Source organism: Sardina pilchardus, chromosome 1 (assembly GCF_963854185.1).
Source record: "Sardina pilchardus chromosome 1, fSarPil1.1, whole genome shotgun sequence".
Lineage (NCBI taxonomy): Eukaryota > Metazoa > Chordata > Actinopteri > Clupeiformes > Clupeidae > Sardina > Sardina pilchardus.
This window is the reverse complement of record NC_084994.1, coordinates 1,277,269-1,294,755: the sequence shown is the minus strand read 5'-3', so window position 1 is coordinate 1,294,755 and position 17,487 is coordinate 1,277,269. Positions and strand designations below refer to the sequence as shown.

At 43.7% G+C, this 17,487-nt stretch overlaps 1 protein-coding gene across 1 annotated transcript in view; it reads right to left on the bottom strand.

The window, feature by feature from the left end:
- The window catches only part of LOC134065890 (NACHT, LRR and PYD domains-containing protein 3-like), a 16,533-nt gene extending 1,211 nt beyond the window's left edge, over window positions 1-15,322 (bottom strand). Inside the window, exons 1-8 of the mRNA XM_062521382.1 lie at window positions 15,213-15,322; window positions 11,086-11,132; window positions 8,040-9,999; window positions 6,352-6,525; window positions 5,798-5,971; window positions 3,481-3,654; window positions 2,821-2,991; window positions 1,522-1,568 (exon numbers count right to left, since the gene is read on the bottom strand). Of these exons, the coding sequence (XP_062377366.1) occupies window positions 1,522-1,568; window positions 2,821-2,991; window positions 3,481-3,654; window positions 5,798-5,971; window positions 6,352-6,525; window positions 8,040-9,999; window positions 11,086-11,132; window positions 15,213-15,322 (2,857 nt within the window). The remainder of the gene's footprint in view (window positions 1-1,521; window positions 1,569-2,820; window positions 2,992-3,480; window positions 3,655-5,797; window positions 5,972-6,351; window positions 6,526-8,039; window positions 10,000-11,085; window positions 11,133-15,212) is intronic.
- Window positions 15,323-17,487: the final 2,165 nt, after the last annotated feature.

The window sequence follows — 17,487 nt, the reverse complement described above, 5'->3', positions numbered from 1 at the left end:
TCTTTGGTATTACAGAAGCAACTGTCCTAACTGCATTTAGTACAAAATCTTATCTTAACTTAAGATAGGAATTTGGCCATAACAGAACCATCCTAACTCAAGAATTTCTTAACTTAGGAATCCTAACTTAGGATGGCACAGGCCCTGTCCTAACTGCAAAATAATTAAAATAAATTTGAAACTTAACTTAAGTTAGGACAAGCACTTAGGATATTTTTCTGTAATACGGCCCCAGCAGAATAACACAACAAAACGGCTGAGTGCTATTCATATGTACCACCTTTAGGGGGCAGGGGCCGTATTACAGAAAGATATCCTAAGTGCTTGTCCTAACTTAAGTTAAGTTTCAAAGGTAGGGAAAATCCTATCTTCCTATTACAGAAGCAGTTCCTAAACTCATGGCTGTGTCCTATCTCATCTCAGACCTCCTATCTTATCTTAACTTAAGAATTCCTAACTGTAACTGTCAATCAGATTTTTAAATCGGCAATCGTCCTGTCATGCCTGTTTCTATGCTTAGAACATAAACAAGACTGCTTGTATCTATGATTAGAATGCAGGTTGCAAAGACCGTGTTCTAAAGAATCTTTGACAGTTCGTTGCTCAAGATGGACAAACCATAATATCAGAGAGAAAATAGGCTAGGAAGGAGCAATAGGTTGTAAAGACAGAAAGAAAGAGAGTGATATTGATTAATTTGATGTGCTGGATAAAAATATGAAATACAAAAATATATGAATTAATAATAATAATCCATAATAGTCTATTATTCTATTATTATAATTGATAGGCCTATTTATTTGTTGTAAATGTTATAAATGTTTGAAAAGACATAGCTTATACATTTTATTTTGCTTGTTTTCACTTAATTATCCTATTTAGTGAAATATGATTTATGGTGTCCCAAACAGTCATGTTCCTCATCTTATCATAGGCAACCCAACAGGCCTGTTGCAGTTTGGCAGTTATTTTGCAGTTAGGACAGGGCCTGTGCCATCCTAAGTTAGGATTCCTAAGTTAAGAAATTCTTGAGTTAGGATGGTTCTGTTATGGCCAAATTCCTATCTTAAGTTAAGATAAGATTTTGTACTAAATGCAGTTAGGACAGTTGCTTCTGTAATACCAAAGATCCTAAATGCCATCCTAAACTGAGATAAGATAGGATTTTCAAGTTAGGAAGTTTCTGTAATACGGCCCCAGCAGAATAACACAACGAAACAGCTGACTGCTATTCATATGTAGTACCTTTAGGGGGCAGCAGAATAATAGTTTCATTACTTCACAACCTATCAAACCTCTATTGATCCATTACACTCTGATCAACCATGAGCTAAGCTACTTGAAATGAACCTATATCTCATTGCACTCAATATCCAGTCATGAAAATTTGTAAAATAGTCTCCCTTGACAAATTGTAAAATAGTCTCCCTTGTTTATAAAGGAATGATATCTCATTGATTGATTGATGTCACATGTTTGATAATGTTGTATGGTCACATCACAAAAGCAATGATATCTTACATTTTTTCAGTCCTCTCTTCATCATACCTTCAGAACTGTTCTTAGCACTGTGAATGAAAAGAGAAAAAGAAACAGTTCAGGTTTTGTACTTGTTTCGCCATTCAGCACAGTATTTCTGTGTAGTTTGGCTAGCCAGGCTAATTCAGCACAGTATTCTGTGTAGTTTGGCTTGCCAGGCTAATTCAGCACAGTATTTTTTGGAACATTTGATCGTGTGGTGGAGACAACACTCTCTTTCTATGGCTCTGGTTCTGTCAAAGAGTTGAGGGCTCCATGGCTATCAATAAACAATCGTGTTTGACATTTCTACATGCCCAACACCTTCAAGATGTCTCCATAAAGCTCCAAGCAGTAGGTGAGGCACCTTGCACATGACAGATTTACAGTTTACAGTGGAACTAAACTGTACATTTCAAACCTCAAATCTCACACCATTAACTTACCACACACCACTAACTTCACCTTAAAATCTCACACCATTAACTTGACCTTCAAACCTCCACCATTAAAGGCTGGCTTACATTAAACGATTTTGGTCTGTTTTAACAGTCGGCGACTAAATTTCCAAAATCGGGCAGAAATCATGGGAGTTGTACTGGAATCGCCGCGCGCTCCCGTCAACAAAATTGTTTAGTGTAAGGTGCCAATCTCAGTGGTTTTAAGTCCGTCGGAGTCAGTCTTTTTCTAGTTTTGCCGTTACGACAATATCAAACATGTTTGATCGTATAGAAAGTCTTTTCAGTCGTGGCTCATGCAAATAGTGACGTGAACATTAAAAACCAATAGTGACCTCGCTCCAACACGAAACAGGAAGGGGCAAAATAGGCGACAGCTGCAGCTTATATGATTATTTGTTATTTCATTTCTTATAAATGCTCTATATCTGTTAGGGATGTCACACATGAAACAATGCTGCAGAAACGCGAAAAAATTACTTTGATATGAGTTCCTATTGATGATGACGTGTAGCCTAGTGCACGATGGAAATAATTTGAAGGAATCTAGTGGCAGTCTTGTAAATAGTGACCCACAGTCTTTGCAAAATCCTAATCTGAGACTGGCCTGTGACTAGACTGTGACTAGAAACTCAATGAATTGTCTTTAGATGTGAGAGGGTCTGAGACTGTAGTCTTTCAAAAATCTTCTCCAAATCTTTGCAAAGTCTGTCAATGTAAGGTAGGCTTATGTTTGCCATGGTAGACAAAAAGGTAGGCTTTACTTGACCTTCAAAGCTCACACCATTAACTTGACCTTCAAATCTCACACCATTAACTTCACCTTAAAAACTCCACCACTTACTTGACTTTTATTTTCACATGTCCCTCAGTCAGCACTGTCAGCATCTGGAGCCCTGTGTCTCCAGGGTGATTGTAGCTCAGGTCGAGTTCAGTGAGGTGGGGGTTAGGGTTTGATGTCAGAGCTGAGACTATAAACTCACATCCTGTCTGTGAGATCAGACACCCAGAGAGCCTGAAGGACAAAGAGATTCTGTGTCAGGAAATGGGGTCATCACTCAATACAAAAAGATTCTGAAGGACAAAGAGATTCTGTATCAGGAAATGGGGTGATCACTCAATACAAAAGATTCTGAAGGACAAAGAGATTCTGTATCAGGAAATGGGGTCATCACTCAATACAAAAGATCGACACAAAACAGGAAATGGGGTCATCACTCGGCGTGCAACACTACTCAATACAAAAGATCGACACAAAACAGGAAATGGGGTCATCACTCAACACAAAAGATCAACACAAAACAGGATGTTCAATGAACAGCACCACCATCAAGTTCACTGTTGAACTCTGTTGCTGGTACACATTAATTTTGGAGTACAAACACAAACCTCAACACCTCCAGTTTATAGCTCTGATGTCCCATCAATCTGTATGACTATCATAAGGTCAAGCTGTTTGATATAAACAGAACCATCAGTGCATCTTTTAGTTAAGAACACAAACCTCAACATCTCCAGTTCACAGCTCTGATGTCCCAGAGCAAGACACAGCTCCTCCACTCCAGAATCAGTCAAGTCGTTGTTGGTCAGATCCAGCTTCTTCAGGTGGGAGTTGACTGACTGGAGAACTGAGGCCAACCTTTGGCAACTACTACTTGTGAGTTCACAGCCAGCAAGTCTGCATGAGAACACATGTATTTTCTGATCAAACTACTGTGGTGCGTTTATGGAAATAGATATTTAATTAACACTCTGAGGACCGAGGGCCTTTCAGACACTTTGTGGCAGTCTACTACACCTTGAAATTTTTTTGCTTTTCATCTGACTAAAAACATCTATGCAAAAGTGGCACATATAGTTATACATACAGACGACATCTCGTCATAATCGTGGTGACCGCCCCCAGTTACCGTGGTTACCGTGGCTGAAACGCCCCCGTGGGGGGAAAAGTTTGTTTTCACTGCATGCAATCTAATGGAGGTGGACCGGTGTGACCGGTGTGATTAAATCTTTTAACAAAGATCAATAAACGGCTAACCACGTTTGGACTGATAGCTATCTCTGTACCATCGAGGTTAAGAGTACCATTAAGTTAATTTTTTTTCACCTCATTTTGGTAATTCCAGTTGAATAGCCAGAACTGTCTCGAGTATATCCATTGTAGAACTGTTGTCAATGGCCGGACTGAGTAGCTCGGTTTAGCAAGCTAAGTCTTATGGCATAACACCACATACACATAAGTTGCATCTAAATGTATTCCCACATTAATGTAGCCTGGGTGTTCCCATACTGGCTTGCGCGGTGATTTCATTCACGCTGCTAAGGCAGTCTGGAAACTAACACCCACATTTTCGCCTGATGTTGGCGACCAATCACAGAACAGGGGAGAAAGCAAGACCATGATGAGCTCAGAGTGGTAGATAAAACAGAGTGGCGACACTCCCATAGACCTCCATAGGAAAAAATGGCAGAGCTTTTTCCAGGCTATTTCCTCGTTATGAGACTTTTGGAACTATTTACAGCTATTGGTCAGTAGTTAATGAGTTAATTGATTACACCTTCCAGCATCTAGAAGTACATCCCACCCTCCTCCAATTCAGCCATTCAGCGCAGGTTTTTTGGAACTTTTGATCGTGTGGCGGCAACATCAAAGAGTGTCACAACTCTCTCTCTATGGCTCTGGATGAGCTATGCACAGATGCATTAGATAGACATCCGTGGCGCCCAATGAACGGATCTGGGCATTTTTTTTTAAATACGAGAAAATGAACGTCTGGTTGCCAGACCACGTCTCATTTGAGAAGTGTTAGGCGCTAGCCAGGCTAACATTAATGTACATTTCCTTCAATGTCCGTGGGAATAGTTTTAATATGTAATGTGTGCATTGGTTATGTTAAACTGATGATATTAAAGTTAGCTAGTTAGCAACCTAATGAAGCTACCATTGAATATTAGCTTCCAACGAAGTTTGGCATCAAAATTGGGAAACTGAGAGTGAAGTAAGTTGTTAGCATACACTGGACAGTTAGGTAAACACAATTCCTTCAAATCATTGTGTTCAGAAACAAGCAGAACTGCATTTGAAAGTAAAACGAATATATAAAGTGTAACTGTTAGCGAGTTCGCCCATTGACTTTCACTGTGTGATGTTAGCATGCTTTCCCCCACGGAGGGGGCGGCAACCTTTCCGAATGTTCTAACTGTCTGTATGTATATTCTAGACGACCTCAACAACAATGATATGAGAGTGAAGAGGGGGAAAACAGACATATTTGTACAAAAATCTAAATTAATTACATAATGGGGGCAGTCTAGCAACGCTCCGTAGAGCTGAGGAGCTGAGAAATGGAAAATACAAGCGGGCCAATCACAGCGTGTATAGAGTCGGTGGGTGGGCTTAACATAATGGTGACTGACATGCGACCAGAAGTTGCGACGGTAACGCATCCTGTTATTTGAAAACAAGAAGATGATTCGTTTAGCGTTATCCTATTGCGTGGAGAGGGAAGGTTACGCATCCTGCTACTTGAAAACAAGAAGATGATTCGTTTGGCGTTATCCTATTGCGGGGAGGGAATTTGAAAGACAACTGTTTATCCCACCCCTCCGATTGAGCCCTGTCTACAGTGAGTGTCCAGACCCTACATCTTGATGTGGGTCTGGCTCGTCAGGCTACTTCACTTGACTAAGTGCCCATGAAAATCAATTTCAGAAGTAAACATGTATTTTTGGATATTGAATTAACAATTCAAAAAAGAAATAAATTCTGAATTATATCCCCAATCCCTTAGGTGAGCATATATCAATTGCACATGACTTACCTCAGTGTGTCCAGTCTGCAGTTAGTGTGCTTCAGTCCAGCAGACAGCAGCTCCACTCCAGAATCCTTCAGAGGATTAGAGCTCAGGTCCAACTCTCTCATCTGTGAGTGTTCTGACTGGAGAACTGATGAGAGAGTCCTACAGGAATCTCCACTGAGACCACAGCCAGCCAGTCTGCAGACAGAAGACAGACATAAGAGAGCCAGAAACACCTAATAAGCTAGTAGATAGATGGACTAATAGTTTGTGGTGTGATATCTCACCAACAATCTGATTTGCTGTGTTTATAATTTGCTTGGTGGTAATAAGGATGATAACTGCCTGTGTGGTGAAAGACTGCATTCTGACCTCAGTGTGTCCAGTGTACAGTGTGTGTGTGTGTGTGTGTGTGTGTGTGTGTGTTCAGTCCTGTGTGGTGAAAGACTGCATTCTGACCTCAGTATGTCCAGTGTACAGTGTGTGTGTGTGTGTGTGTGTGTGTGTGTGTGTGTGTGTGTGTGTGTGTGTGTGTGTGTGTGTGTGTGTGTGTGTGTGGTGAAAGACTGCATTCTGACCTCAGTATGTCCAGTGTACAGTGTGTGTGCTTCAGTCCAGCAGACAGCCGCTGCACTCCAGCATCACACAGGGGATTAGAGCTCAGGTCCAACTCTCGCAGGCGTGCACTCTCACACTGGAGATTAGCGGATATAATCCCACAGGAGTGTTCACTGAGACCACAGCCATTCAGTCTACAATGATAGTAAACACATTGGAGATTAGCGGATATAATCCCACAGGAGTGTTCACTGAGACCACAGCCATTCAGTCTACAATGATAGTAAACACATTGGAGATTAGCGGATATAATCCCACAGGAGTGTTCACTGAGACCACAGCCATTCAGTCTGCAATGATAGTAAACACATTGGAGATTAGCGGATATAATCCCACAGGAGTGTTCACTGAGACCACAGCCATTCAGTCTACAATGATAGTAAACACATTGGAGATTAGCGGATATAATCTCACAGGAGTGTTCACTGAGACCACAGCCATTCAGTCTACAATGATAGTAAACACATTGGAGATTAGCGGATATAATCCCACAGGAGTGTTCACTGAGACCACAGCCACTCAGTCTACAATGATAGTGAACACACTGGAGATTAGCGGATATAATTCCACAGGAGTGTTCACTGAGACCACAGCCATTCAGTCTACAATGATAGTAAACACACTGGAGATTAGCAGATATAATCCCACAGGAGTGCAGTGTTGTGCACGTTCACACTCTTCAGTAACTAGTTCAAAGTTCAGTTCACACACGTGCAAAGTGAACTGTTCACGTTCATAGTTCACCATTTTTAATTTTGAACTAGTTCAAATTCAGTTCATTTGAATGAAAATCTGTTTCTGACGGAATATAGGCTACAGCCACCTGTTGTTCTCATCTAATTGAGAATGTCCGTAAATTGGGCTTTATTTCGCTGGGCAGATACATTTCTTTTAGGTCTATGGCAGATACCGACGCCTAATAAATGCGGCCGCGCATTTATTAATAATTAATAATAAATGCGTCAGCTGTGCATGCCTGACAGCGGAAGAGTGTCGTTTTTACACCGGGAGTGAGGAGGCTGCCTTGCTGCATTACCTGCTGCGATGGAACTGTTCAGTGACATACTGTAGGGCTCTTTGAACACGTTCTGCATCCTTCTTTCATCACTGACAAGTGCAGAATCTTTCCGCGATTGCATTCAGCAGCGGTTCGGTGTACAATGCATCATGCGTAACGTGATCATGGGTAATGTAGTAAGGTAGTGCAAAGCTGTAGTTTAGGAGTGGCGCCCGTGGGCAGTGAGTGTGACAACGACATACTGTTTCTAAATTGCCAGCAGATAGTGTCACTCGACTTCTCAGGACAAAATAAATTCCGTAACGTTTAATTGGACATCAACAGTGACGTTCGTCGTTCATTTCCCAAAATCTGAGCGAATTCACGTTCAAATTCATTATTTACAAATGTGTTGCGTTCAGCTCAGCGTTCACAGAAAAATGAGCGTGTTCAATGAACACGTTCTTTTGAACTCGTTCATGCACAACACTGCAGGAGTGTTCACTGAGACCACAGCCACTACAATGATAGTAAACACACTGAGTGAGACCACAGCCATTCAGTCTACAATGGGTGGAGTCACACGGTATATTATGTTTATATACACATATTAATTTACATTAAAAAGACATCAAATGGGAAAAGACTTACTGAGCCTTCCTACAGCCTCTCAGCACGATGAGCAATCTTTTGCGGCCATCCGGGGACGTCCTGTACTTCGTCAGATTGAAGTCATCCAGCACTTGTTCTGACATCAGAAGTATGTATGCCTGTAATGAACACTGGGCTGGTGTGAGTTCTTTCCCAGATATTACGTACCGTTCAATTTCCTCAGACAGCGAGTTGTTTTTCATTTCAAGTAGACAGAGGAACAGATTCAGACATCTCTCAACTGAATGGCCGCCGGCACTAAGAATGTCCTTGATGTACTTGGTGGTTGTCTGGAGACTTGCTGAACTGTCCTGTATCTGTGGGAGTAAGCCTCCCAGTAACTCCTGATTGGACTCCAGTGCTATTCCCAGAAGGAAGCGTAGGAAAAGATCATAGTGCCCGTTGTCAAACTGTAATGAAGTGTCCACTGCTCCGTTGAACAGAACATACAATGGCATCTCGTCTCTGCAGAACGTCTCTTTGTGGGAGTCTTCGGGCCTCTCCTCTCCTCCGAACATGTTGTCTTTGTGAGGAACTCTGGGCTTAAAAAAACACTTAAGACTTCTCCATGACTTCATGAAGATTGATGTGCTTGTGCTCTTCATCGTGTCCTTTGGTTGGGAACTGGTTGTTTGAACTTGGTCAGAGAGGACACACATTTGCTCTAAGGTGCTGGAGCCCTTTTCATAGTCATAGTTCACAAAACTATTGAACACATGGAGAGCTGCCAGAAACTCTTGAACACTCAGATGAACAAAGCAATAGAATGTTGTTTTGTAGAAAGTACGGTCTTTCTTGAAGATCTGTGTGCACATTTCAGAGTGTTCTTCAATGACATGGTTGTCAATGCCACTTTCTTCAAGATCCTTTTGGCTAAACAAGATGTTCCCCTTTTGCAGTTGTTTAAAAGCCAGTTCAGACAAGCTCAGTATATGTTCTTTATGTCTCTTCAGGAGCTCGAGTCTATTTGTCTCACTTTGACCAAAACACCTCTGGTTCTTCCTGTTAGTTTGGATGAGTAGGAAGTGGATGAAGAGTTCGGTCATGGTTGTTGGTATTTCCATTTTAGAATTGGGAGTCAGCATGTCTTGAAGCACACAGGCAAGGATCCAACAGAAGACTGGTATTTGACACATGATGTAGAAGCTGCATCTTGTCTTGATTTGTGAAATGATCTTGTCAGTCTGACTGTTCAGAATTCTCTTGCTGAAGTACTCATCCTTTTGGGTGTCATTAAATCCACGTATTTCTGTCCACTTGTCTAAGTAACGAGAAGGGATCTGTCTGGCTGCTGCAGGTCTTGAAGTGATCCAGATGAGAGATGACCGGAGTAGATGCCCTTGAATGAGATTTGTTAGCAGCATCCCCAAAGATGATGTCTGTGTCAAATGATGCAGCTTTTGAGTAGATGAGAAGTTGAGCTCTAGTTTGCTCTCATCTAGACCATCGAAGATAAACAGACTCTTTGAGTTGCCATACATCTTCACATCATTCAACTCAGCCAGCTCAGGATAGAAAGACAACAATAGTGTGGGGAGACTGTACTGCTCTGAGTCAAGTAAGTTCAGTTCACGGAAAGGAAGCACAAAGATGAAGTCTATGTCCTGATTGGTCCTTCCATCTGCCCAGTCTAGACAGAACTTCTGTACAGACACAGATTTCCCAATGCCAGCAATGCCAATGGTCATCACTGTTCTGATTTTTTTCCCTGGTAAAGAGTTCATAATGTTCTCACACTTGATTACAATGTCTCCTCCTGCATTGCCTTTGTTCTGCACTTGAATCTGCTGAACTTCATGTTGAGTGTTCACCTCTTCACTCACTCCCTCTGTGACATGGAGCTCTGTGTAGACCTCATCCAGCAGGACCTTAGTCTCCTCAGGGCCTTCAAGGAGGTTTGCATATTTATTCTTCAGGTCAGCCTTAAGCTGTTGACTGACGTGCCGTCGGATGGGAGTTTCTATTAGATAAACACAAGCTTTTCATTTACAAAACCCAATAGCAGTTTCAAACTAAACACAAACATTCTACAATTAGTAGAATTGCCTACATTACCATGAGGAGATAACACACACCCATGCTTATGTCCCTACATGTATACACCGATTCGGTGAGCGATTTGTGTATGTCGCCATCTTGCGACGGCGCCATGGCTGCGGTGTGCGTTCTCATAGTTGTTGTATGCCAGTAAATGCCGGTGACTGAGAGCAGTGACAGTATGAATAAAGTTACTTGGTTTTACGCGATCAGACAGTGGCCCCCAGTTACTAACGAAGGTCTCTTAAATTACTGATATTAATTCAATATTTGTAAACGGAAAGTAGTAGGAGATATAAACACTGCTGGCTACGTTGAACTGACTTGACCTTATAGCATGCTAACTAGCATTTAATCATTATGGACAGCCCACAGTGATAACAATGTAATGATTAATGTTGGAATTAAATACTTGTTTCAGCAATAAATATGAAATATTAAAATAGGATACAGCAAGAAAATAGACTGTCAACACACATCGCTGTGTTGACGTTCGTCGCAAGCTAACATTCCCATAGGAATAAATGGAAACACTGGGGAAAAAAATAGCCTCCATAACAAGACCTCCCCTAATCCAGAAAAATGTATTAAATTGAAATTGGACAACGACATTATCTTTGGTAAATTCTTAGGTAGCTGTGGTGTAAACTATGTGACGAAATTCGAAGTCTAAATATACAAACTTTATGTTGAAAGTGTAACTACAATTTCCATTGGAATACATTCTAATTACAATCCTCGTTGCCTCACGCACACCGCAGACAGGGCGACTGCTCTCCGGTATTTCGCCGAATCGGTGTATAAGATTTAAAATATTAGACTCATACATTATTCTCAACACTGGTAACCCGGGGTCAAAACAACATACACTTATTATATACAAATAATATCAACCACCATACACTTATATACAAATCTAACATCAACCACCATAGACTTAAATCTACTCTTTGTGGCTTGTAGATTCCTCAGTTGTGGTAAGACACAGAATAGTTACCGGTTAACTTACCAAAGCCTTCGCCGTTGTCTTGTCTTGAGACCCTGTTGAGAGGCAACCTTGATTAAGGTCTTTTTGCCACGAGAAAAAGATTTAGAAATGGATGCTCTTTACACACAGCACAAAAACCTGCCCCACAGTTATAGATCTGTTCTGTAGGTACACAGAGTTTTGCGCCACCATTACAATGTCATGTGTGTCAAGTGTTGTGTGTGCGTGTCAGGATTTGTAACAGTAAAAGTGATTTGGGACTTCTTACCCATGTGTCCTTCACTTTCAAATATTCACTATTTCATCTTTTATCCCCTCTAGGGGCAACTATATGCCCCACTCCCTATGGAGCACTATTTCATCTTTTACCCCCTCTAAGGGCAACTATACGCCCCGCTCCCTATGGAGCACTATTTTACCTCCTCTAGGGGCAACTATACGCCCCACTCCCTATGGAGCACTATTTTACCCCCTCTAGGTGCCCCACTCCCTATGGAGCACTATTTTACCCCCTCTAGGCGCCCCACTCCCTATGGAGCACTATTTTACCTCCTCTAGGGGCAACTATACGCCCCACTCCCTATGGAGCACTATTTTACCCCCTCTAGGGGCAGCTATACGCCCTACTCCCTATGGAGCACTATTTTACCCCCTCTAGGTGCAACTATACGCCCCACTCCCTATGGAGCACTATTTTACCCCCTCTAGGGGCAACTATACGCCCCACTCCCTATGGAGCACTATTTTACCCCCTCTAGGGGCAACTATACGCCCTACTCCCTATGGAGCACTATTTTACCTCTTCTCCTCTATTCATGTTCCCTATGGAGCACTATTTTACCCCCTCTAGGGGCAACTATACGCCCTACTCCCTATGGAGCACTATTTTACCCCCTCTAGGGGCAACTATACGCCCCACTCCCTATGGAGCACTATTTTACCCCCTCTAGGGGCAACTATACGCCCTACTCCCTATGGAGCACTATTTTACCTCTTCTCCTCTATTCATGTTCCCTATGGAGCACTATTTTACCCCCTCTAGGGGCAACTATACGCCCTACTCCCTATGGAGCACTATTTTACCCCCTCTAGGGGCAACTATACGCCCTACTCCCTATGGAGCACTATTTTACCCCCTCTAGGGGCAACTACACGCCCTACTCCCTATGGAGCACTATTTTACCCCCTCTAGGGGCAACTACACGCCCTACTCCCTATGGAGCACTATTTTACCCCCTCTAGGTGCCCTGCTCCCTATGGAGCACTATTTTACCCCCTCTAGGGGCAACTATACGCCCTACTCCCTATGGAGCACTATTTTACCCCCTCTAGGGGCAACTATACGCCCTACTCCCTATGGAGCACTATTTTACCCCCTCTAGGGGCAACTACACGCCCTACTCCCTATGGAGCACTATTTTACCCCCTCTAGGGGCAACTATACGCCCTACTCCCTATGGAGCACTATTTTACCCCCTCTAGGGGCAACTATACGCCCTACTCCCTATGGAGCACTATTTTACCCCCTCTAGGGGCAACTATACGCCCTGCTCCCTATGGAGCACTCTTTTACCCCCTCTAGGGGCAACTATACGCCCTGCTCCCTATGGAGCACTATTTTACGGCAACTATACGCCCTACTCCCTATGGAGCACTATTTTACCCCCTCTAGGCGCCCTACTCCCTATGGAGCACTCTTTTACCCCCTCTAGGTGCCCCACTCCCTATGGAGCACTATTTTACCCCCTCTAGGTGCCCTGCTCCCTATGGAGCACTATTTTACCCCCTCTAGGGGCAACTATACGCCCTACTCCCTATGGAGCACTATTTTACCCCCTCTAGGGGCAACTATACGCCCCACTCCCTATGGAGCACTATTTTACCCCCTCTAGGGGCAACTATACACCCTACTCCCTATGGAGCACTCTTTTACCCCCTCTAGGCGCCCTACTCCCTATGGAGCACTATTTTACCCCCTCTAGGGGCAACTATACGCCCTACTCCCTATGGAGCACTATTTTACCCCCTCTAGGGGCAACTATACGCCCTACTCCCTATGGAGCACTATTTTACCCCCTCTAGGGGCAACTATACGCCCTACTCCCTATGGAGCACTATTTTACCCCCTCTAGGCGCCCTACTCCCTATGGAGCACTATTTTACCCCCTCTAGGCGCCCTACTCCCTATGGAGCACTCTTTTACCCCCTCTAGGTGCCCCACTCCCTATGGAGCACTATTTTACCCCCTCTAGGTGCCCTGCTCCCTATGGAGCACTATTTTACCCCCTCTAGGGGCAACTATACGCCCTACTCCCTATGGAGCACTATTTTACCCCCTCTAGGGGCAACTATACGCCCCACTCCCTATGGAGCACTATTTTACCCCCTCTAGGGGCAACTATACACCCTACTCCCTATGGAGCACTATTTTACCCCCTCTAGGGGCAACTACACGCCCTACTCCCTATGGAGCACTATTTTACCCCCTCTAGGGGCAACTATACGCCCCACTCCCTATGGAGCACTATTTTACCCCCTCTAGGGGCAACTATACGCCCCACTCCCTATGGAGCACTATTTTACCCCCTCTAGGTGCCCCACTCCCTATGGAGCACTATTTTACCCCCTCTAGGCGCCCTACTCCCTATGGAGCACTCTTTTACCCCCTCTAGGTGCCCCACTCCCTATGGAGCACTATTTTACCCCCTCTAGGTGCCCTGCTCCCTATGGAGCACTATTTTACCCCCTCTAGGTGCAACTATACGCCCCACTCCCTATGGAGCACTATTTTACCCCCTCTAGGGGCAACTATACGCCCCACTCCCTATGGAGCACTATTTTACCCCTTCTCCTCTATTCATGTTCCCTATGGAGCACTATTTTACCCCCTCTAGGGGCAACTATACGCCCTACTCCCTATGGAGCACTATTTTACCCCTTCTCCTCTATTCATATTCCCTATGGAGCACTATTTTACATCTGGTCTTGGTTAGCAACCTTCAGGTTAGGCTAGGCATTGGTTATTCATCTCCGGACCCCGATTATTGGGTGAACCAATGTCTTGTGTGTGTATGCGGGTAGGAGTTCGGTTAGGGGGCCCTGGCTCGTCTTAAACACAGACACCGCTCTAGGGGCAACTATCTAGTGCACCCTAGGGGCAACTACTTACCTCTTCTCCCCTCTATCTAGTGCACCCTAGGGGCAACTACTTACCTCTTCTCCCCTCTATCTAGTGCACCCTAGGGGCAACTACTTACCTCTTCTCCCCTCTATCTAGTGCACCCTAGGGGCAACTACTTACCTCTTCTCCCCTCTATCTAGTGCACCCTAGGGGCAACTACTTACCTCTTCTCCCCTCTATCTAGTGCACCCTAGGGGCAACTACTTACCTCTTCTCCCCTCTATCTAGTGCACCCTAGGGGCAACTACTTACCTCTTCTCCCCTCTATCTAGTGCACCCTAGGGGCAACTATTTACCTCTTCTCCCCTCTATCTAGTGCACCCTAGGGGCAACTACTTACCTCTTCTCCCCTCTATCTAGTGTACCCTAGGGGCAACTATTTACCTCTTCTCCACCTTAACTAGTGTACCCTAGGGACAACTATCTTTCCTCTTCTCTCCTCTAACTAGTGTACCCTAGGGGCAACTATTTACCTCTTCTCTCCTCTAACTAGTGCACCCTAGGGGCAACTATCTTACCTCTTCTCCACCTTAACTAGTGTACCCTAGGGGCAACTATCTTACCTCTTCTGCACCTTAACTAGTGCACCCTAGGGGCAACTATCTTACCTCTTCTCCACCTTAACTAGTGTACCCTAGGGGCAACTATCTTACCTCTTCTCTCCTCTAACTAGTGCACCCTAGGGGCAACCATCTTACCTCTTCTCTCCTCTAACTAGTGCACCCTAGGGGCAACTATTTACCTCTTCTCTCCTCTAACTAGTGCACCCTAGGGGCAACTATCTTACCTCTTCTGCACCTTAACTAGTGCACCCTAGGGGCAACTATCTTACCTCTTCTCCACCTTAACTAGTGCACCTTAGGGGCAACTATCTTACCTCTTCTCCACCTTAACTAGTATACCCTAGGGGCAACTATCTTACCTCTTCTCCACCTTAACTACTGCACCCTAGGGGCAACTATCTTACCTCTTCTGCAGCTCTCCTTCTAGCTTGTCTGCAAGCTGATTGTGATTCATCTTCTTCAGCACGTGCAGAGTGACCTTCAGGGCACCATCTTGGCCGTAGACGTCTGTCATCTTACTGGTGACATCTGTGGCATCGGCGTTTTCCAACTGTCCTCTGGGAATACGCTTAAACCCCTCCAGTGTCCCTTCAGTTAAGAAAAGCTTGAACTTCTTCAGCTCTTTTGCCGTCAGGTCTTCAAGAAGGTCCAGGAGAAGCTCCATGTTGGACATCTGAAATATGGCCAGAAAGTTACTTAATGTTCGATTTTGAAAATATGATCAGGCTATTTCTTTCTTTCTTATTTTTTTTTAATTTTTAATGTATTTCCTGTTTAATAGTACAATGTGATGCAATAAAAAAACAATATGATAAACTTCTACACTCTATGATACAATACTACATAATATAATACATTCAGACGGCACATAGGCATCAGCACACAGATCGTCGATTGGTTGGATATTGCCTGTAGAGGGCCACACAGACAGAAGTGGCACTCGTCATGTTATGAGGTTATTTGCCATCAAATCATTTTGGAAATGCTATGTTAAGGTACAAAGCAGATAGATAGATAGATAGATAGATAGATACTTTATTGATCCCCAAGGGGAAATTCAAGGTCAAGCATGCCTTCAATGTGTATTATATTCATAGAACTGTAGATTGAGATCACTGTTAAGTCACTGTTTACATACTGTATGTTACGAAAAACAAAAACACCTTGATCAGATTTCAGCTCACTGAAGTTTTTCAGAGATTAGGTATAGAAACAAGAAGAGGCAAACTTAAATATCAAAATGCAATCAACCATCCATCCACATGAGGATACACTTAAAGCCTACATACATCGCCAGACTTGAGCCAACTCCCAACTCCTTTCTTCTCAGCCCCATACAGTCCAACTCCTCCAGACCTCCAACCCCATACAGTACAACTCCTCCAGAAGTGCAGCCCCATACAGTACAACTCCTCCAGACCTCCAACCCCATACAGTACAACTCCTCCAGACCTCTAACCCCATACAGTACAACTCCTCCAGACCTCCAACCCCATACAGTACAACTCCTCCAGACCTCCAACCCCATACAGTACAACTCCTCCAGACCTCTAACCCCATACAGTACAACTCCTCCAGACCTCCAACCCCATACAGTACAACTCCTCCAGACCTCCAACCCCATACATTACAACTCCTCCAGACCTCCAACCCCATACAGTACAACTCCTCCATACAGTACAACTCCTCCAGACCTCCAACTCCATACAGTACAACTCCTCCAGACCTCCAACCCCATACATTACAACTCCTCCATACAGTACAACTCCTCCAGACCTCCAACTCCATACAGTACAACTCCTCCAGACCTCTAACCCCATAGAGTACAACTCCTCCAGACCTCCAACCCCATACAGTACAACTCCTCCAGACCTCCAACTCCATACAGTACAACTCCTCCAGACCTCCAACCCCATACAGTACAACTCCTCCAGACGTCCAACCGTCGGGTCGGTGTATCTCCTGCTTTAGTGTAAAACATGAACTAAGGAGCAGAGTTACAGTTACCTGCTTTAGTGTAAAACATGAACTATGGAGCAGAGTTACAGTTACAGTTACCTGCTTTAGTGTAAAACATGAACTATGGAGCAGAGCTACAGTTACAGTTACCTGCTTTAGTGTAAAACATGAACTATGGAGCAGAGTTACAGTTACCTGCTTTAGTGTAAAACATGAACTATGGAGCAGAGTTACAGTTACCTGCTTTAGTGTAAAACATGAACTATGGAGCAGAGTTACAGTTACAGTTACCTGCTTTAGTGTAAAACATGAACTATGGAGCAGAGTTACAGTTACCTGCTTTAGTGTAAAACATGAACTATGGAGCAGAGTTACAGTTACCTGCTTTAGTGTAAAACATGAACTATGGAGCAGAGTTACAGTTACCTGCTTTAGTGTAAAACATGAACTATGGAGCAGAGTTACAGTTACAGTTACCTGCTTTAGTGTAAAACATGAACTATGGAGCAGAGTTACAGTTACCTGCTTTAGTGTAAAACATGAACTATGGAGCAGAGTTACAGTTACAGTCACCTGCTTTAGTGTAAAACATGAACTATGGAGCAGAGTTACAGTTACCTGCTTTAGTGTAAAACATGAACTATGGAGCAGAGTTACAGTTACCTGCTTTAGTGTAAAACATGAACTATGGAGCAGAGTTACAGTTACCTGCTTTAGTGT